We start from the raw sequence: 22,132 nt of genomic DNA, 5'->3' as shown, positions 1-22,132 counted from the left end.
TGTGCATGTATACTGTCCTGTCTGTACATGTGGTATGTGTGTCTGTATATGTCTTGTGTTTGTATGTGCACTGAGTGTGTATCTTGGTATATATCTGTGTCTTTGTGTGCACGTGTGTGGTGTCTGTATATACGTCTGTGTGTTATGTGCAAGTATATGTCTATCTATATGTCACTGTGTCTTGTCTGTCTATGGATGCATGAATGTGTAGGTCTATGTATATGTCTGTGTGAATATCTGTGTGCATGTGCATGTGTGTCTGTATACTTGTCTGTGTTTGTGTATGTCGGTGTATGTGTTTATTTCTGTGTGCATCTGTGTCTAGATGCCTATGTGTTTTTGCATATGTACTTGTTTATTTATATGATCATGTGTATCTATGTATATATGTGCATCTTTCTGCATATCTGTGTATATGGCTGTGTGTCTGTGTACATCTGTATATCTTTTGCATGACTGTCTGTATATGTCTCTCCATGTCTATTTTTTTATATGTCTGTGTGTGTTCATGTGTTTCTCTGTGCATATGTTTGCATATCTCTATGTGTGTATACGGGTGTGTGTCTATGTATTTGTCAGTATTTGTGTCTGTCTATAAGTCTGTGTATATGTTAGTGTATTCCTATGTTTGTGTGCATAAGAGTCTATGTGTGTGTGCATGTGTGTGTCTGGGTATCCATGTATGTCTCTATGTGTGTATATGTCTGTTTGCATGTGTCATCTGTGTGCGTGCTTTGGTGTCTGAGTATGCATAGGTGTTTCTGTGTATGTCTGTGTGTATCTGGGTGCACGTGTATATCTCTGTGCCTATATATTTTTATGTTCCTCTGTGTCTGTGATTGTGTGTCTATGTGTATATTTATGTGTCTGTGCCTACTGCATTCTGTGTGTGCACATTTGTGGCTGTTTGTTATGTGTGTATTGTGTCTCTGTGTGTGCATGTGGGTATTTGTTTATGTAAAAGTCTGTGTGAATCTATGTGTGTTTCTGTGCATGCATATATTTGTGACTATATAGGTCTTTGTGTGTACCTCTGTGTGCATGTCTGTATATTATGTCTGTGTGGCTTGTGTATTTATGTCTGTGTGTGTCTACAAGTTTGTGTCTGTTTATGTGCATCCATTTACATGTGTGTTCAGGTGTCCGTATATCCGTGTATGCATATGTGTTTGCATATATCTGTGCACACATTTGTGTCTGTATGTATCCTATGTACACTGGGTGTGTGTTGCTCTGCATGTATGTATCTGTACCTGTGTTCACGTCATTGTATGTATATGTTTGTGTCTGTATGTGTCCATGTGTGTGGGTCTGTGTATATGTTTGTGTCTTTTTTTAGATATATGTACATGTGTGCATGTGTGTGTTCATTGTATCCATGTGTTTGAGCATGTCTATGTGTTTGTATATATGTCTGTGGGATGTATCTGGGTATGTGCATGTCTCTGTGTAATGTCTGTGCATGTACGTTTTTGTGTCTCTGTTTCTGTGTTTGTGCACATGTTTGTATGTGTATATGCTTAGGTACTCATGCATTTATGCAAACGTGTGTCTGTATATATATCTGTTGTTCATGTGTGATTATGTGTATCTGTTTGAGTATGTCTCTGTGTGCATGTATTTGTCTCTGCATATATATCTGTCTTGTGTCTATGAATACATGTATGTGTGTGCCTGTTATGTATCTATGTCTATGTTTTTTGTGTATGAGAATATCGGATATCTGTATAAATAGTGCGGGTATGTGTGTGTCTCTGTGTGTGCACGTTTGTCTGTGTATATCTATGTGTGTCTGTATACGTCTGTGTTTTTTTTTTTTTTTTTTTTTTTTTTTTTTTTTTTTTTTTTTTTTTTGCTTTTTGGGTCACACCTGGCGATGCACAGGGGTTACTCCTGGCTCTGCACTCAGGAATTACTCCTGGCCGTGCTCAGGGGACCATATGGGATGCTGGGATTTGAACCCTGGTCGGCCGCGTGCAAGGCAAACGCCCTACCCGCTGTGCTATCTCTCCAGCCCCACGTCTGTGTTTTTGAGTGTGAATGTGACCACATATATGTATGTGTGGGTCTGTGTGTGTATGTATGTCTGTGTCTATTTGTGCACAGGTCTGTCCTTCTGTACATATGTGTGTGCCTGTGCATCTGTGTGTCTTTGTGTATATATGTCACTTTTGTGTGCATGTGTTTCTGCCCATGTATGTGTGCATTTGATCATGTGTATGTCTGTGTGTACATGTATATGTCTGTGTGAGCATGTAGGTGTGTGTTTATGTATATGTGTGTTGCTCTCTGTATGCACTGTCTATGAATATGTCTGTTTGTATATATATATTGTGTCTGTGTTAGTGTGCATGTGTCTGAATATGCCTGTACACATCTCTGTTTCTATATTTCTTTGTATATATGTCTGTATGTGTTATTGTATGTCTTGTGTGCATGTGTCTACATGTATACGTGTTGTCTGTGTGTGCATGTGTATCAGTGTGTACGTATCTATGTCTGTGTATGAGTTAGTGTATATAATTTAGCGTGTGTATCTGTATATGTCTGCGTGTCTGTGTATTTATGTGTTTGTATGATTGTGTCTATGTGTATATACATATCTGTGTATCTGTGCGCATAAGTTTGTATATATGTACATGTTATAGCTGTGTGTGCATGTGTGCATATGTCTATGTGAGTCTGTGTATGTTTGTGTTTCTCTTTATATATCTGTGTGTATGCATGTGTGTCTATGAATATATCTGTGTTTTTGTCTGGATATATGTCTGTTTCTGTGTATATGTGCTTGCGTGTGAGTGTATGTATGTTTCTATGTGTATATGCGTGCCTATATGTACATGTTAAGTGTGTCTATATGTGTGTGTCTTTATATTTATTTTTTCATATGTCTGTATATATCTGTGTGTCTGAGTCTATGTGTGTAGAAGTCTGTTGTCTGTGTGTGCATGTGTATCTGTATATGTCCATTTGTGTGTGTGATTGTATGTATGTGTATATGTCTGTTTGGGTCTCTGTGTGCATGTGTGTCTGTATATAAATGCATATGTCCTTGTGTTTCTATGTGTGACCATTTATGTCTGTGTGTCTCTGTGTCTATGTCTGTGTTTATGTGTCCATGTCTATGGATATGTCTTGTGTCTCAGTGTGTGTCTGTGTATATGTCTGTATGTCTATCATTGTGTTTACATGTCTCTATGTTAGTCTCTGTGTGTCTTTCTATATGTCTGATTGTGTGCATGTGAGTGTCTGTCTATAGGTGCTTGTGCGTGTCAGTGTGGATTTGTGTCTATTTTTGTATTTTGGCTGTCATTTGTGTGTGCAAGCTTGTTTCTGTGTTTCTGTATGAGTCCATGTGTCCGTATGCATGTCAGTGTGAATCTGTGTATATGTGTCTTTGTGTATGTGGTTTGTGCTGGTATATATTGTATGAGTGTATACGTATGCGTGTGCATGTGAGTGTGTCTGTGTGAGCATGTGGGTGCCTGTGACCTCACATGTGTGTTTGTGTACACATATGTGTCTGTATATCTGTGTATGTCTGTATGTGCATGTGTGTGCATGTCTGTATCTATTTTGTGTGCATGTTTATGATCTGGTTGTGTGTGTTGGAATATTCATCTGTGTATCTGTGCATGCCTATGTATATGTGTGTGCACCTGTGTATTTAAATGTCTGCATGTCTGTGTTCATTTTCTGTATCCGTGTTTGTGTATTTGTCTGCGTGTGCACTTGTGAGTCTGTGTATGTGTGTGTTTTGTCTGTGTGCATGCGGGTATGTGTTTATGTCTGAGTCTCTGTATGTCTGTGTCTGTGTGTGCATGTTTGTGTTTGTGTATATTTATATTTGTGTGTCAACATATAATTCTGTATCTCTGTCTCTATGTCTGATATATGTCTATGTATATACCTGTGTGCATTGTGTTTCCGTAGATATGACTATAAATGTGCCTACACATGTTATATCTATGTCTGTGTATATATATCTCTATGTGTATATGTCTGTGTGTGTGCATGTGTATCTGTGTGTGCATCTTATGCTGGTGTGTGCCTGTGTTGTGTGTATCTGTATGTCTGTGTGACTATGTATGTCTGTACATTCTGTGTATGTCTGGATATGTTTATGTCTGCGTGTATATAATGTCTGTGTGTATCTGTGCGCACATCCGTATGTATATGTCTAAGTGTGTTTGTATGAATGTGTGTGCGCATGTGTGTGTCTGTGTCTGCATATGGGTGTAGGGTTGTGTATATGTCTGTGTCTGCGCAGGTGTGTGCATCTGTGTATGTCTGTGTCTACGCATATGATTACGTCTATATATGTATGTGTCTCTGCCTCTGTTGTATTTATGTGTGTGCATGTGGGTCTGTGTCTGTGTATATGTCTGTGTGAGTCTGTGTTTTAAGCGCATGTCTGTGTGTTCATATGCCTTTCTGTGTATATGTATGTGTATCTCTGTATGCACTGGGTGTGTGACTGTGTGTGTTTGGGTATCCTTCTATGTGTGTCTTTCTATATGTCTGTGTGTGAATGTGTGTGTCTCTGTGTACAGGTATGTGTGTCTCTATCATTGTGCATTTTTGTGTCTTTATGTCAGTATATCTGTATGTTCATGTGTGATTTTGCATTTGTATGTGTGTATATGTATGTGTCTATGTGTGTCTGTGTGTATCTATGTATATTTCTGCATGTCTGTTTCTGTGAGTGGGCACGTGTGTGTATGTCTATACATACATGCATCTCTGAGTCTGTGTGTGTATGTATGTTGTTTGTTTGTCTGTGTGTATATCTGTGTGTGCATATGTGGGTTTATGTCTATGTATATGCCTGTGTGTATTTGTATGTTAGCCCCTCAGTGTGCATATATCTGTGTCTCTATTGTACATTTCTCGATTTATGTCTGTGTGTCTCAGTTTATGTCTATGTCTGCATGTGTTACTGCATGCACGTGTGTTTCTGTTTTATGGTGTGTTGCACGTATGTATCTGTTTTTGTCTATGTGCATGTCTGTACATGTGTTTGTATGTCTATGTATATATCTGTGTCTGTATACATCTGTGCGGATGTGTCTATGTATATGTCTGTGTCTATTTTTCTATGTGTGTACATGTGTATGTCTCTATATGTTGGTGTATGTGTGCACATGGGCGTGAGTCTCTTTATATGTCTGTGTGTGCACTTGTGTCTTTGTATATGTGTGTACATGTGTATATGTCTGTGTTATGTCTACATTTCAGTTTATGTCTGTGTATATGTCTGTATCAGTCTCTGTGTGTTTGTGCATATGTGTGTCTATGTGTTACTGTGTCTGCATGACTATGCATATACCTTTGTGTCTCTATGTATCTGGGTGAGTCTGTGTGTTGTGTATATATATTTATATATATATATACATATATATGTCTGTTTTTCGTGTGTGTGCAAGTGTGTCTCTATATGTATCTCTCTGTCTGCACATGTACTGTATATGTGTATGTCTGTGTCTATTTCTGTCTCGATCATATGACTCCATGTTTCTGTATGTCTATGTGTGCATGTGTGTCTGTGTGTGCATTTGTTGGTGTATATGTGTGTCTGTATGTCTATATGCCAGTGTCTGTATAAATGTCTGCGTGCATGCATCTGTGTGCATGTGTCTGTGTATATATCTGTTAGTCTGTGCATGTGTCTGTGTGTCTAGGCATGTGTGTGTATATGTTGTGTTTCCATGTATGTATGTTTATCTGTAAAGGCCTGTGTGTTTATGCATATATAATGTGTTGTAGTGGAATCTATGTGACTGTAAAGGTGTGTAATGTCTGTGTGTATACATGCATGTGTCTGTATGTCAGTGCCACTCTGTGCATTTGGCTGTGCATCTACTTATATATCCATGTCTATCTATATTCTGTGTATATTTGTGTGTTCATGTGTCTGTGAGAATGTGTCAATGCATACATTTCTGTGTGTATGTGCATTTCTGTATTTATGTATATGTCTTGTCTCAGTATGTGCATGTGTGTCTGTAAATATGTATGTCTGTGTGTAAGTGCACATGCCTATGTCTGCAAATAACTTTGTGTATGTAAATATGTGGCACATGTGTGTGACTGTGTGTTTGTCTTGTGATTGAGTCTATTTACAAAACAGTAACTGTTTATGAGTGTGTTTGTATATATATCTGTGTGCATGTCTGTGTGCATTGTGTGTCTGTCTATATCTGTGTCTGTGTGTATATTTCAGTATATATGTCTGTTTCTGTGTGTATATTTCCATATGTGTGTACCCACGTGTGTGAGTCTGTATCTCTCTGATGGCTGTAGTTCTACATGTTGGTATGTTTCTCTGTATATGTGTGACTCAGTTTGTTCATGTCTGTATCTGTGTGTGCATATTTGTGTCTGTGTATATGTATGTCTATGTGCGCACATGTTTGTGTCTGTGTGTGCATTTGTGTCCGTGTATAGGTCTGTGTCTGTGTACACATCTGTGGGTATCTATGTGTGTCTCTGAATAAGTCTGTATGTGCATTTGTGTATCTCTGTATACATATATGTGTCTCTGCATGTGTGTATGTCTGTGTAGGGTGTATGTCTGTCATCTATTTGTAAATGTATATGCTTACATGTGTGTATTGTCTGCAGATGTCTGTTGTACATGTGATTATATTTTTATCTGTGTATATGTCGGTGTTGACTGTGCATGTCTGTGTATTTGCGTGCATGTGTGTGTCTTGCATATATCTGTGTCTCTGAGTGTCTGTGTATATGTCTGAGTGTGTCTGTGTTCACATGTGTTTCTGTGTAATCTGTGAGATCTGTATGTATATCTCTTTTGTGTCTATGTGAGCATGTTTGCATGTCTGTGCTTCTGTGTGAACGTGTTTGTCTATGTTGGAGTATATATGTAGCTCTGTGTATATGTTTGTGTGTCCCTGTAAATTGATATGTGTATGTCTATGTGTATGCATATGTGTATGTCTGTCTGTACATGTGTGTATGTCTGTGTATTCATATGTGTCTACCTCTGCATCCTGCATATGTCTGTGTCATAGTATGAACATACTGTATGTGTCTACCTCTGTGACTATCTGTATATATGTGTGTCTGTGCATGTGTGTCTACCAATATATGTTAGTATACATGTATTTCATTGTGTGTATATGTGTGTAACTGAGTCTATGTATATATCTATGTGTGCTGGGTGTCTATATATATGCAAATATGTGTGCATCTATGTATATGACTGTGTTTGCATGTGTGTTGGTCTGTGTATACATATGCATCTATGATGTGTATGTGTACCTGTATGTATCTGTGTATATCTGTTTTGTGTCTCTGGATGTCAGTAAATGCATCTGAATGTCTGTGAGTACATCTTTTGTGTCAATCTGTGTGCACATGTTTGTGTCTGTGTGTGACTACATATGTCTGTATGTGACTGTATATGTCTGTGTGTGCATGTGTGTGTTCTATTTTTATATGTCTGAGTATGTGTGTATGTCTGTGTGAGCATGTGCTTGTGTCTGTGTGCGCGCACATGTGTCTGTGTCTATATATATCTCCATATGTGGAGTAGATGTGTCTATGTATGTGTGTATACTTAATTGTGTACTTGTGTGACTTTGTGTTTGTCCGTGTGTATGCATGTGTGTGTCTATGCAAATGTATGTATATATTTCTATGTGTTCTGTATATGTCTATGTGTGCATGTGTTTGTACCTATGTTTCTGTGGATATGTCTGTATTAGTGTGCATGTGTCTGTGTCTCTGTATTTCCATGTGTTCATCTCCTGACGAAAAAAGAGACGTTTCTACCTACCTCTTGAGTCAAGGCAGAAGAAGAAAGATTCCTTCAGGGGACCCAAAGGACCGACTCCCGTGACAAGGAAACGGCTACCTGTTTTCTCAACACTCCAGCACGAGTGAGCCTGCAGTCGGAGGAGAATGCACGGAGACTGTGGGTCTGTGTATAAGACCGCGTTGTGACTGTATTGCATGTGGACATGTGTCTGTTTATATGCCTGTGAGTCTGTATATTGTATGTGTCTTGTTATATGCCTGTGTGTATAACTGTGTGTGCACTGGGTGTGTCTGTGTATATTAAGTGTCTGTGAGTCTATGTGACTGTGTGCTTGTGTGTGTATGTTGTGTGTCTCAATGTGTCTGTATATGCCTGTGTGTCTATGTATATGTCTATGTCACTGTGTCTATATCTACATATATATGTCTCTGTGTCTCTTCAGTGTGTGCATATGTGTGTCTCTGTGTATGTGTGTGCATGTGTTTGTGTCTGTGTATATGTCTGTGTGCCATGTGTCTATGCACTGTGTGTGGTTTTCTATATATCTGTGTGTCTGTGTATATGTCTGTTTTATGCACATGTTATGAATCTGTGCATCAGTCCGTGTTGTAACTGTGTGGCATGTGAGTGTGTCTGTGTATATGTCTGTGTGTGACTATGTGTATAGTTTGGTATGTGTCTGTATGTATCTGTGTGTCTGTCTATACTTGTGTCTGTGTATGTCTGTGAAATTATCTGTGTTCATGTGTATGCACATGTATCTGTGTGTGTGAATATGTCTATGTATGTCTTTGTGTCTTTTATGTCAGTGTGTGCAAGAATACCTCTGTATGTCTTTGTTTCTGTGTGGGCATGTATGTTTCTGTGTAAATACCAGTGTGTATAAACATATGCTTGCATGCATGTCTGTCTATGTATATGTCTGTGTGTCTGTGTATACATGTGTCTCTACATATATATATGTATGTGTGTCTGTCAGTGTGTACATGCATGTAGATGTGTCTGTGTCTGCATTTCTTTGATGTGTCTGTGTGTATATGTCTGTGTGCATGTGTGTTTGTCGGCATATGGGTGTATCTATATATCTGTGTCAGTGTGTGTGCATGTGTTTCTGTGTGTGCCTGTTTATATGTCTGTGCATTTGTGTCTATGCATATATCTGTGTCTCTGTGTGTGTGTGCATGTTTGTGTCTGTGTTGTATTTGTGTTTGTGTGTATCTATGTCTGTGTCTGAAAGTTTTGTCTGTGCATATGTCTCTGTATGTGTCTGTGTGAGTGTGCATGTGGATGTGTATCTGTGTATGTCTCCGTGTATATCTGTGTCTGTGTGTCTGTCTCTGCATGTGTGTTTGTGTCTGGGTATCTGTCTGTGTGTTTGTGTGTATGTCTATGTACATGTATATGTTTGTGGGTCTCTGTGTCTATGTCTAAATGTGTATTTGTGCCTGGGTATATCTGTGTGTATGTATCTACTTGTGTGTTTATGTCTCTGTGTGTGCATGTGTGAATGTGTGTGTGTGCGCATGTGTGGTGTCTATATGTATGTCTGTGTATGTGTGTGTACGGTTGGTGTCTCTGTGTGCGCATTATGTGTCTGTGTGTGCATGTGTTTTTCTGTGCAAATGTCTGTGTATGTCTATGTGCATTTGTCTCTGTATATATGAATGTCTCTGTGTGTGCAAGTGCCTCTGTATATATCTGTGTCTCTCTGTGTACATGAGTCTCTGTATTTATCTGTCTGTGTATATGCATGTTTCATAGTGCATGTCTCCCTATGTGCATAAGTGTGACTGTGTGTAGAAGTCTGTGTGTGTGCATGTGTGGCTGTGTATGTGTTTGTGCATGTTTGTGTCCGTGTGTGCATGGATGTGTCTGTGTGTGCATGTGTGTGCATCTGTATGTTTGTCTGTGTACACAGGTATATGTGACTCTATATCTGTGTCCCTGTGTGCATACTACGTCTTTGTTTTATGTCTCTGTATATGAGTATGCATGTGTGTGTGTCTGTGTGTGTCTTTGTGTTCTGTCTGGGTCCTGAGTGTATGTCTATGTGTACGTGTCTGTGTGTTTGTGGTGGGGAGCAGGTGAGTGAGCAAGTCTGTACAATCTCTGCAGAGAGTGCCCAGAACGGGGCAGGGGTGGGTGTGGTCAGTGTGCTCCAGTCAGAGCTGCAAATGGACGGAGGGCGCGGACACTGTCCCCCAGCTTACCAGCAGCACAGACACGGTGCCAGGGCTGGGTCCCACCACACACGTGTGTTCCAGGGCCACTGTGGGCTCCTCTGGACGATGATGGCAGGACCTTCGTCACTGCTGCTCAGGAAACGCCGGCGCCTGCATGCAGAGGGCAAGGCCCAAGTGGCTGCACCCCTTCCACCCCGTGTGGGCCAAAGACAGCGACAGCCTCGTGGGACAGAGACGCAAACAAGGGTCGACCCACTGACCTGGGCTTGCACCCCAGCACCCGCCAAGGTCCCGAGCCCCGCCAGGGGTGATCTATGAGCCCAGAGCCCATAGTAAACCTGCGAGATGCCAAGTGTGACCCAGAACCATCCCCCACCCCCCCCAAAAGAAAACACAATCATCTCTTGAGAAAAAAAGAGACGTCTCGGGGCCGGAGCGATAGCACAGTGGGTAGGGCGTTTGCCTTGCACGCGGCTGACCCGGGTTCAATCCCCAGCATCCCGTATGGTCCCCCAAGCACCGCCAGGAGTAATTCCTGAGTGCAAAGCCAGGAGTAATCCCTGAGCATCGCTGGGTATGACCCAAAAAAAAAAAAAAAAAAAAAAAAGAGACGTCTCTACCTACCTCCTGAGTCAGGGCAGGAGAAGAAAGATTCCTTCAGGGGACCCAATTAACCGGGGCTCCCGTGATAGGGAAACGGCTGCCTCTTCTCTAAACACTCTGGTATGAGTGAGCCTGTAGTCGTGGGAGAATGCAGAGACTCTGGCGCACAGACCCCACTGCGAGGAAGGGACACAGCACACAGCTTACAGAGCACCTTAGAAGACACAGTCAAGTGCACAGATCGGACCAGGGCCGAGCCGCAGGACAGTGGGGAAGGTGTCTGTCTGCCCTACATGCATCGGACCCAGGTTCCAAACCCCCTTCTTACCAGGAGTGTCCTCGGAACAGAGCCAGCAGTAAGTCCTTAGCACCACCATGGGAGACAAAAACCTGAAATAATAATAATACTAAATGTGCAGATTATTCTTTAAAATCAATGTGCAACACACGTGAGTAGAAAATGGAGCCAAGATTGAGACGAGAGATGCCAACACGGAGCGAGGAGAGAAGATTGCAGGACCCGGGAACGCACGTTGCTGTCAGCAGTGCCAGGCCTTGCCCCGGTGGGCAGCAGAAGGGCCAGCTCTGTTCCCCCCAGGGCAGGGCTGGCTGCTGGGCAGGGCGGCCCCTTTCCTGGGAGCACAGCGCCCCCTGGCGGCACCGCACGCACTGGCCCAGGTACACAGCGGGGGACACGCCTGGTTCAGGCACACAAGCTCTGTCCAGGCAGGAAGCCGGGAGCCTGGAGGGGGACAGGGCTGGAGGGCACAGACAGGCGCTGACCAGCCCCAGCCCGTCCAGCCAGCCCGGTAGGCTCTGGAGGGAGCCCGCAGAATGCGCAGAGCTCCCCACACTGCAACCCAACGCCCGCTTATACCCTCGTGCAGAAAGAATGAACTACATATACATGTACACAGGTATACACATGTATGTACATGTGTATGTATATATACACACATCACAAACATGTGTATGCATATATACATATACTATGTGTGTACATATGTGTACGTGTGTGTGTGTGTGTGTGTGTGCATAATTCTTAAATTTTTGGCCTGAAGAGTCTATTACATCATGATTTCCTAAAACGATGCTTCTTTGGAAAAATTTTGTTGCGGAGTTACAACAGAGAACTGAGTTATCTATATTTCCCAAAGACTGCCTTCGACACGAAGCCTAAAAAAAGTGATTATGGATTATGTTCTATTCATGGTATCTCTGTTTTGCAAATTAAATTTGTGATGGCACATTAGCTCAGAGATGAATATTTTAATAACACCAGATGCATAAATTGCAAGGAGAATGAATTAGGATTCAAAAATGTTTTCAGTTCCAAGGAACTGGACTTCACGTAGATCTATTTTTCCTCCACAGAGAGGAGACATGCTCTAATTTACTGCGGTTCTACTTTAACCATTTTTACCATTTGGTGTTCTTATTTTAACAAATTATCGTTCCAACACAAGATATTGAAAATCATCCAGAGCTTTGCACTACCTAGTAAGCTATTTTCACATTGAAGAGGACCTACCTTGAGATGTCAATCTGACCAGTATGATTCACGCTGTTAGGAATGAAATAGGCCAGCAAGCAACAACAACAACACTCTTCTTTGGGCCTTTCATGTATATGTGTACACATATACACACATATATGTATGTCTACAGTATTTGGCCTCACAAATGCTTAAAACGTGCTTTAGGACCATTATTTTCTTACTAATGAATGACAATCATTTCATTATTTCTACCTGGTAAAATCACCGTGAACCCTGTTATGGCCACGGATGATAAGGACATAACTGTGGGCGTTTCTCTGAACAAACACTCCACGCTCCTGACATGTTCCACAGTGTCAGGGACCTTCTCTGTCACTCAGGTGGCAGCAGCACCCACAATGCACCGGCCAGGCGTTTGAATCAGAGAGGCTAAGCAGCCTAGCCACGGACACAGCGCTGCAGCCGGGCCCTCTCCGGACACCAGGGCAATCCAGGCCACGGGCCAGTGCCCCGACAGCACGCGCAGACCAGCCCTGGGACCGTGTGCAGAGCAGGCGCTGATGTTCCGAGTCCCTGCCCTGTGTGGTGCTCGCCGGTGTACTCACCTGCCCGGAGTCCCCGCAGAGGTCCCCGTACAGTGTCTACCCACCCTGTCCCCCGGGTGAGTCTCCGGCCGCTGACCAGCTCCCGGACAGCTGCTCTTGATGGCTCCAGACTCCTGGCCGAGAAGGAGACGCACATGAGCTGGGGCGCGGCCAGGGGAGTATGGCACACACCAAGAGGGCCGGGAGAGGCTCAGTGGTGGCAAGCTGGCCCAAGTGTGTCAGGGGAAGGGCAGTGAGGACAGAGAAGGGACCAGTATGACAATGAGAGCTGGAGATGGTCACTCTGACAAGGACCAGGTGTTGAAAGGAGGGAAAGGGATGTGCATGATGACCTTCCGGCCCCTGTACTACAAAGCCTAATGCCCAAAAGGAGGCAGAGACACAGAGAGAAAGAGAGGGAGAAGGAGAGAGACAGGGAGAGAAAGAAAGGCAGAGAGAGAGAGGGAGGAGGGAAAGAGACAGAGAGAGAGAGAGGCCACAGTTCTCTAAGCACTACAGAGAGAGAGAGAGAGAGAGAGAGAGAGAGAGAGAGAGAGTCCACAGTTCTCTAAGCACTACACAGAGATAAATGTCTATGTGGAATCCTGTTTCTTTCGGGTGCTGAGACGGGAAAGAGCATGAGTGGCTGTCAGCTGCTTACCTGGGGGGCACAGCAGCACTGCGGGCCTGAGCGACAGCACAGGGGGGGTGGCCAGCAACAGACCTGGAGCAGATTGGCCCCCCCTGCTAGAGAAGCTGCAGCTGGAACAAAGGCCAGAAAAGGAATTTCCAGAAGACCATCCCCACTCCCAAGCCCACTCCCTAGTGACAGACTCTTACCTGGGTAGAAGCCCCAGGTGGGGCCAGGCTGGAAAAACCCCTATGAAAGCCACCTTGAGCAAAGGGAGGGGCAACATGTGCCGCTTGTGCCCATGTGGCCAGGCACCTGTGTCGCCTGCATCTCCCTCTTGAGGGTTGGCCTCTGGTCCTTCCAAGTCTCCTGCTGGGGTGTGTGTAGGCTCTCTCTGCCTCTGGAGAAGCCCAAGGTTCTCTCTTGAGCACGTTCCTCTCCCCTCTCTCCCACTTTCTCTCCTTCCTCCCCTTTGAAACCTGTTCCTTTGAAATCTGTTTCACTTCACTGCTCATCTACTCCTGAAATCCTTTTCTGTGAGGCGAGACAAGAACCCAGTGACCCTGGGTCCCCGGGGACAGAGGCAGATGGGGAGAAAGTGACCGTCTGTGTCTCTCCTCCCCGCTTCACACAAGCCTCACCTAAGTGGGGTACTCCAACATCACCGCCCCACCCGAGTGATCCCTTGTCGGGGAGCTGAGATTAAAGAACCCCCGGAGAGGCCGAAAGGAGAATTTGGAGGCGCCTTGAGCTCAGGCGGCAGCAGCGTGCTGCTAACTTCAACTCCTGAGCCCAGCCACAACCTGCTGTCCCCGCACTGACTTTTCAGGATGGTGTCGGAGGCCACCGAGCCCAGAACCGGGTGCCTGCAGCTTCTGAAGCCACAGAGAATAGCGTTAGTGAAGCCTCCTGACCCGGCCGCCACTACCTATCCTGCAAACAGCTGCTGTGACGGGACAGAGGTGCTTCCCCTTCTTGGGGTTAATTCCCCCTGCGGCATCTTCGCCTGTGGATTTCCTGGTGAAACAGCCTGAGCACTGGGCCAGGAGTAAGCCTCGGGCACACAGTCCCCAAAGCCAAAAAGAATTTTAAAACTCTCGAGCTTTCCAGACAGCGCCCTGAGAGCGGAATCTGGTGGGGGTCGTCACTCACCAGCGGGTAGACAGATGGTCTCTGCCTGAGGCCAGGACCCGCTCCCACCCCGTCTTCGCGCCTTCTGCATTCCAAGGTCTGTGCCTGCCATGGGGACCCGGCACAGCACCTGGAACATGAAGGAAAGGGTCCTGGGGTGAGTGAGGGCAGGAGGAAGCCTCAGTTTCCCGTCCTCGGCGGCTGCACGTGGCTCCATTTTAGCTCTCTCCGCTCCACAAACTTTCTAAAAACAATGTTCTGTGAAAAACACCCTGATTTACTGAGTTGCCCATCACATGGCTGTTCCAGCACCACCAGAACGACCTTCCCTGCACTGAGACCCGCTTCCCTCCCCGCACAGCGCTGCTGAGAGCGCCTCTGGGCAGGGCAGACACATCCTACATTTCTGACTTCCTGCAAATCCCAGGCCTTTTCTCATCAACTGGGAGTTAGCCAAGGTCCATCCAAACATTCTGCCCCAGAGCTTGGGCTCCCCAGGGAGGCTGAGATAATGGGGAGACCTAAGGCAAACAGCCTGACAGGGATCTACCAGGAACCCAATTTCCATCTCAAAGGGTCTGCAGGAAACCCCCCCTTATCTCTAAAGTCTGCACCCCCTGTAAGACAAAGAGCCAGTTCCCTATGAAAATCCCACAAAAGAAACTACATTCCTTCCCACCTGGGGAGTTTCTCTTGTTTTTCTCTTCTACTTTTTTTCCCTTTGGTACTTAGGCTTTTACTTTGAAATTTTTTAATTGAAATTCTGTGGTTTACCACACTAGGAGTCCTGTTTACACATGCACATAATTCCAACACCACACAACTCATCACCAGAGTAGTCCCTCCCTCTCCCTTTGTTTTCTCTTCCTCCTTTCTAATAAAGGAGCCCATTAGCTAATAGGCTAATAAACTGAGGCTGTCCACTTGCGAACTCTGAGTCTGAGCTTCATCAGGACTCCCAACTTCCATTCCTGATAATACTGGAGAGCTGGGACATGCCAACCAACAGAGACCCTCCGTCCTGCCTCATCTGCCTCACTGACCCCCAGGCGCGTGAGAAATGGCGTTCCCTCCGGTTTATTCCCACCAAAACTTTAAGGACTGGCAAATGGTAAGAATCAGAACATGCTCAGAGCCAGTAGAATGAGGACCGTATCCCGTTTTGCCCTGCCTCCACCAGAAAATCAACCCTACTGAATGGAATAAAGTAGGTTCACACGTCCCTCCTCGTTTCCATCTCGAATAAAACAGAATCGGACGCCCCTTCTTGTTTCCATCTACGCCTTTTCACCTCGGGACCCCGAAGTGCGCTGCGTTTTCGGCTCTGCTTGGTACCCGCGTGGGCTAGCTAGCGCCCGGGGCTGGGATGCTGGGGTGCAGGGATGCTGGGAGTCGGGGATGCGGGGATGCAAGGATGCAGGAATGCAGGGATGCTGCTGGGTGGCCTCCCTACTGCAGCCCGCCCCGCCCCCGCCCACCTCCCGGACTCCGACGTCACCGGCGCGGGGCAGTACCTGGGCTCGGGGCCAGGCAGCAGCCTGCGGGCGGGGCGCGCTCACCCTCCGGCAGGGGGCGCAGCCGCTCAGTGTGTGCTCCGGCTGCCAGGGGCAACGGGGACCGGCGCAGGGAACCACTTCCGGGGTCGCCGGCCAGCAGGGGCAATCACTTCCGGGGCGCGGCCAAGGACCGGCGTTCGCGCTCAGCAGGCTCGCCGGGGGGCGGAGGGCGGCCGGCACGCGGCCTTTCGGTTTCCGGATACACTTAAGGGCCGGGGCGAGTGTAGTACAAAGCGCCGGCTGGTTCCTTGTCAGTCACCGCGCGCCAGGGGGCGTGGGCGCGCTCCGCCAAGCGGCCGAGCCGGTGGCGATGACGTCACAAACGAGACCCCGGCACTGCTCGTATCTTCCTGGGCGGGGCCGCGCAGCGTGATTTCGTCACAAAGTCTCGTGGGGCGGCCTCTCCTGGCCACGCCCCCCGCCCCCACACCTGTTCCCTCTGGACCTTCCTGAGGAGGCGCGCGGCGCGGAGAGGCGGGGCCTCGCGGAGGGTCGGCCGGGCCCCGTCTTCCGGTTCCGGGCACGGAGGCGGACAGCAAGGGGCGGGAGGTATGGAAGCGCCGCGCTCTTATTGGTCTAGAGGAGCGAGAGGCGGGCCGTGCGGGGCCCGGGCGCTGCGATAGGCGGGACGCGCTTGAGTGGCGGCGCGGCGGCCCCCCGCCTGAAGCAAGGGGTGTTTGGCTGTGAAAGGCAGTCGGGCCCCCCAGGGCTTAAAGCGCGGCCCGGGAGAGCGGGCCCAGGTGGCCGGGTGGGCTCCGTGCGGTATCGGGGAGGCGGCCCGTCACCGGCCTCGGTGCCGCGTCCGGCCGGGGGCTTAGGGCGCACGCCCCGGACCCCAGGGCTCCGCAGACGGGCCAGTGGCCCCTGCACCCCGGGGAGCTCCAGGCGCCTGCTCTGGGCAGCGCGGCTGCAGCGACACACTGGCACCCGGGGCGGAGGGCCGGGGCGGTGTGTGTGTATGTGTGTGTGTGTGTACACAATGACACAATGGAAAGAGTTCAGGATTGTTGCGGGATGGGTGTGTGTGTGTGTGTATACGTATGCACAATGAAAACAGATCAGGGTTGTTACAGGATGGCAGGGTTGTATGGTGCAGCACCCCAGGGAGAGGTGTGTGTGTGTGTGTGTGTGTGTGTGTGTGTATGCACGTTGGAAAGAGTTTAGGATTGGTGTGTGTGTGTGTATGCACAATAGAAAGAGTTTAGGATTGGGGGGGGTGTGTGTATGCACATATGCGCCATGAAAAGAGTTCAGGATTGTTACAGGATGGCGGTTTGCAGGGTTGCATGGTGCACCACCCCAGGGAGAGGTCTGTGTGTGTGTGTCTGTGTGTGGCAGGGCCCCGGGAAGGGGGTTCTATCGAATATATAGATGCAGCCTCGCTCCGGCCAGGCCTGGGGGTCAGGGGCCGCAGTTTCAAACCTGCTAAAGCATCAACGTTTCTATCGGAGCTTTAGGACTGCGGTCCCCATCGGCCCCGGTGCTGTTGGCAAACTGGGATGCATTCCAGTGGGACCCTCGGGAATTCGGATCTCTGCAGATGTTACTTCTTTTTGGCATCTGGAATTCGGATCTCTGCAGATGTTACTTTTCTCTACCCTCTCTCCACCCCCCAAAGTTCCATTAAAATCTAGGGAAAATAATCAACTAAGAACAGTGGGGGGAGGGGCAAATACTTTGGGCCTTATCCATGTTTAAGGTCAAGGAATAAAGAATATAAAAATTAGCATAAATGTAGCCATAGCAGATGCACCCCCAGGGGTCAGTGACGGGTCTGTCATAGCTTTGTGTCTATTGTGACACTATTGGGCCCTGGTGAGAGAGGAGAAAGAAAATGTTCCCTGCAAAGATTTGGGGGGATGGGGGAGGGGTGGGGGTTGACTGCTGGGCCCTTCCCAGAGAGTCTTAGTCACTAATTGGGCGGCCTGGGTATGACATTCCCCTGGGTATGACAGCTTGCAGCAAAACATCCCAGTTTCACAAACAATCCCAGCTTACCAAAGCCTCTGTTTTCTGTCTGTTTCCTGTCGTCGCTTCCCCAGTTAAAATGAAGCACATCAATTTGTCCTTTGCTGCCTGTGGGTTCCTGGGCATCTACCACTTGGGGGCAGCGTCTGCCCTCTGCAAGCACGGCAGGAAGCTGCTGAAGGACGTGAAGGCCTTCGCGGGCGCGTCCGCGGGCTCCTTGGTGGCCATGGTCCTGCTCATGGCACCGCAGAAATTAGAGGGAATTCAGGGGGAATGAAGGCGCTCCCGGCCTGGGCGTTCCGAAGGAAGGACAGAAACCTCCTCCTGCAGGAAAACCGGCCAGCACAGCAGCTTACCATGCACGCGCCCACTGGGGTCTCATCTCCCTGGAGGGCCCCCGAGCATCCCTGTGTGGCGGCCTCTGCCCCACCAAAACCAAGACCTTCGCCACTGAATCGGGAGAGTCTGCGTTCTGCACTGGGGAGAGATTGTTTGCCACGCGGGTGTGGAGGGGCGTCGGGGACGGGGACGCTTCCTTCACTGGAGTCCACGTTAAGAGTCCGGCTGCCTCTTGTTGCAAGAGTATTTCCTTCTCTGTGGGATGGCAGGAGAGCACGGGGCCTCTTGAGGGGGGACCGTGCACGTGTGGTCCTTGGTCCCTGCTATTTGCAAACAGGGTGAAGTAAAGCGGAGTCCTCCGACTCCCGTGAGGTGGGGAAGGGCACGGGGATGTGATTTGATTCTCATCCTCCCCATGAGCAGCCGCCCTGGGGGCCAAGCAGCGGCCCCGGCCATACTAAAAATGAGGCTTCATAAGCATTTCCCTGCATGTCATCTGCTTTTGAAAATCTGTTTTCGGCTTCTAGACGTGCGTCCGTGGGGGGCCCCATTACATCTGCCAATGACTTAACAACACTCTGACTCTGCGTCAGAGTCCGACGCATCCGTCTGGACATCCCCGCCCAGCGGGCACTTGCTCTCACTGTCTCAGGAATGTAAAGCGTTCACCTACACGTTTGCCGAAGAAATCCGCAGGCAGTCCTTTGGGGCCGTGACGCCCGGCTGCGACTTCATGGCCCGACTCAGGTCTGTGGACCCCACAGACCCCCTGCCCCCGCCCCAGCCCTCCCAGACCACTTCCTGCCAAGGCCCTGGCGGGGCCGCGCTGCCTAGGGCCTGCGGGCATGGCGGGGGGCTCAGGCGGCCCCGTTTTTGCCCTGCAGGTGTGGGATGGAGAACATCCTCCCCACCAACGCCCACCAGCTGGCCCACCGCGGCCTGCACGTGTCCATCACCAACACCAGCACCAGGCAGAACTACTTGGTGTCCAGCTTCAGCTCCCGGGAGGAATTCATCAAGGTACGGCAGTGCCCGCGCTGGTTCCTGGAGCCTCTGCCCGGCACTCGGCCATCCTCCCTGCACCCCGGCCTCGCCAGGGTTTTGCTAGCTCACTGTGCCCGCATGCATGGTACACACGAGTACCCCGGGGAGGCGGACAGTCTGCTGTAGCTCACTGTCCCCGCGTGTGTGGTACACACTGTCCTGCTATAGCTCACTGTCCCCACATGCGTTATACACACCATCCTGCTGTAGCTCACTGTCCCCATGTGCATGGTACACCCTGTCCTGCTGTAGCTCACTGTCCCTGTTCTGCATGGCACCTACCACCACAGGGTAGGACTGTAGCACAGTGGGGCGGGGGTGGAAGCCGCGGGGCACAGTTGGGACATGTCCTGTTTGTTTGCTTCTGACGGGGACAGTTGGAGGCCAGGGACAGTGTACTGAGCAGAGCTTGTCTCGTATGCGGCAGACCCAGATTTGATCCCTGGCACCCCAGAGGGTGCCCCGATCCTGCCCGGAGTAAGCCCTGAGCACTGCCAGGTGTGGCCTAAATGAAAACCAATGGGAGGGAAAAGAATGGGGAGAATTGGAGGCCAGACAGCTAGTGCAGAGGTTCTGGGGCTTGTCTGGGGCGTGGCCTACCCGGGCTTGATCCCCACATGGCATAGCGTCCCCTGAGCACTGCCAGGAGTCAGCCCTGAGTCCTGCAGGCTCCGGTCCCCGAATAAAGCAGAAAGGGTCGTTTCCAGGAGTCTGTGTGGGGGTGGGGGGGACGCTCAGTCATTCATTTCTCCTTTAGGCAGAAAAGTGAGTGATCGGTGCTCAGTGATCCAGGCACTAGTGGACCGGCGAGTACCCCGGAGAGGCGGCTTGTCTCCAGCCGTCCAGCCCCGCTCTCCTGCGGCTTCCTGCCACGCTGCCCAGTGCAGCGCCCTCCCTCTGCGGCCCCGCGCCAGTGGGCAGGACAGCCCAGTGCACCGTCCATCCTGCGGTACGTCCCAGCAGAGACGAGGCGGGAGGCGCCCAGGGCTCTCCTGTCGGCCGGGAGCGCCCCAGCTCGGGACCAGAACGGCGCCTCCTCCAGGCTGTGCACTGCCCAGGTCCCAGTGGACACATGTGGCCGCAAAGGCCCGGTCCTTGGGAAAAGTTGACTGGCAGGCAGCTGAGAGCCACGCTCAGTCCCCTTCCTTAGAGGGGAGACAGGGTCCGGCCGGGAGGTAGCTCACCGGCACGCGGCCCACCTGGGTTCACTCCCAGGCATCCCGTAGGGTCTCAGAGCACTGCCAAGAGTGGTCCCTGAGTGCAGAGCCAGGAGGAAGCCCGGGAGGGTCCAAAAACCAAAAGGGGGGGGGGGGAAACAGCCGTCCTCTGGAAAAGGCGCTAGGCCACTTCGTTCTCCTGGGGACACGGCACGCCACAGGGCACGCACCAGAGTGTGTGTCTGGTAAGAGCCGCGGGGCACGGGCCCGGAGCAAGCAGGGACAGCAGACGCTTGGATGTGGCACTCGGGCGTCACCTGCAGCTGCCCCCGTGCACGAAGGCTGTGACCGCAGCTGCCTGAGGAAGTGGACCCCCGGGAGAAATGAGTCCGCGACTTCCTAGACCCCAGCATCACTCGGCGCCCCTCGCACCAGGCTCCTTCTACTCTGGCGTCCCGGCTTAGAGGAACACGTTTCCCCAGCGTCTTCTTACCGTCAGCCGTGGACTGGCAGACTGCAAACGGAGACACTGCCCAGCCATGCCCGATTCCTCCCCACAGAGCAGAACGCAGAACAGGGGATCCTTCTGGGGAAGAACAAGACGGCCAGGACAGCCATCAGTGTGTGTGGCATGACAGTGCCTGTGTGTGAGGGGACACGTGGGGGTGTGAGTGTGGGTGTATGTGTGAGTGTGATATGTGAGTGCATGTCTGTGCGTGTGAGAGTGTGGTAGTGTATGTGTGCGTCTGTTGTGTATGACTGTGCACATGCGTGAGTATGAGTGTTGTGTGTACTTGGACGTGTGACTGTCAGGGTTTATGTGCCTGTATGTGTCAGTGTGTGGGGGTTATATATGTTGTGCGTGCATGCATGTGTATGTGTGTGTTGTGTGTGTATGCATGTGACTTGTGTGCCTGGGTGTGCAGTTTATTGTGTGTGCATGCGTGTGTGAGTTGTGTGTACATGGATGTGTCAGTATGTATAGGTATATGAGTGCATGCATGTGTGTGGGTATTGCTTGTGCTTGTGTCAGTATATGTGGAGGTGAGTGTTGTGTGTGCATGCACGTATTTTGTGTGCATCTAGATGTCAATATGGGTTTATGAGTGCCACGTGTGCATGCATGTGTATATGTGAGTATGAGTGGTTTGTGTGCATATGTGTATCGTGTGGGCATGGGGTGTGCATGCATGTGTATGAGCGTTGCTTGTGATTGTGTCAGAATGCATGGGTGTGTTTGTTACCTGTACATGCATGTGTGTGTTGTTTGTAATGGCATGTGTCAGCATGTGTGTGTGTTACCTGTGCATACATGTGAGTGTTGTGTGCATATAAGTGTTGGTCTGTGTGTGTGCATATGTGCATTGTGCATGCGTCAGTATATATAGATGTGAGTGTTATGTGTGCATACGCGTGTCATGTGCATGTATGTGTCAGTCTGTGTATGCATGTGTGTTGTGTGTGAATATACGTGTCTGTGTTGTGTGTGCATGTATGTTATGTGTGTATAAGTCACCATGTGTGTTCTGTATGCATGCATGTGTTGTGTGCATGTATGTGTCAATATGTGTGAGAGTAGTGTGCATGTGTGTGTTGTGTGTACATGTGTCAGTAGTGTGGGTCTGTGAGTGTTGTGTGTGCATGCATGTGTTGGA

At 48.8% G+C, this 22,132-nt stretch overlaps 2 protein-coding genes across 7 annotated transcripts in view; one reads left to right on the top strand and one right to left on the bottom strand.

The window, feature by feature from the left end:
- LOC129400157 (uncharacterized) overlaps positions 1 to 16,358 on the bottom strand; it is an 80,716-nt gene extending 64,358 nt beyond the window's left edge. For 2 of the 6 annotated variants that reach the window (XR_008627481.1, XR_008627482.1), the window contains exons 1-5: positions 15,928 to 16,358; positions 12,673 to 12,785; positions 10,898 to 10,959; positions 10,591 to 10,745; positions 9,994 to 10,116 (exon numbers count right to left, since the gene is read on the bottom strand). Coding sequence is in view for 1 of the 6 variants with exons in the window: in XM_055123548.1 (XP_054979523.1) it covers positions 10,898 to 10,959; positions 12,673 to 12,785; positions 13,313 to 13,413; positions 14,435 to 14,630 (472 nt within the window). In the remaining 5 variants the exon portion in view is untranslated. Of the gene's footprint in view, positions 1 to 7,801; positions 7,911 to 9,993; positions 10,117 to 10,590; positions 10,746 to 10,897; positions 10,960 to 12,672; positions 12,786 to 13,312; positions 13,414 to 14,434; positions 15,174 to 15,927 lie in introns of those variants that run through there. The other 4 variants (XR_008627484.1, XR_008627485.1, XR_008627483.1 and 1 more) reach the window with 3 other exon arrangements.
- The window catches only part of LOC101549703 (patatin-like phospholipase domain-containing protein 4), a 134,713-nt gene extending 114,582 nt beyond the window's left edge, over positions 1 to 20,131 (top strand). Inside the window, exons 2-5 of the mRNA XM_055123549.1 lie at positions 18,012 to 18,194; positions 18,927 to 19,023; positions 19,161 to 19,296; positions 20,078 to 20,131. Coding sequence (XP_054979524.1) covers positions 18,017 to 18,194; positions 18,927 to 19,023; positions 19,161 to 19,296; positions 20,078 to 20,089 — 423 coding nt within the window. The 5' untranslated portion in view covers positions 18,012 to 18,016 and the 3' untranslated portion in view covers positions 20,090 to 20,131. The remainder of the gene's footprint in view (positions 1 to 18,011; positions 18,195 to 18,926; positions 19,024 to 19,160; positions 19,297 to 20,077) is intronic.
- The last annotated feature ends 2,001 nt before the right edge of the window (positions 20,132 to 22,132 follow it).

This window comes from Sorex araneus, chromosome X (assembly GCF_027595985.1).
Source record: "Sorex araneus isolate mSorAra2 chromosome X, mSorAra2.pri, whole genome shotgun sequence".
In the NCBI taxonomy this organism is placed as follows: domain Eukaryota; kingdom Metazoa; phylum Chordata; class Mammalia; order Eulipotyphla; family Soricidae; genus Sorex; species Sorex araneus.
Note: the sequence above shows the minus strand (reverse complement) of the source record. Positions and strands in the feature narration are given on the sequence as shown.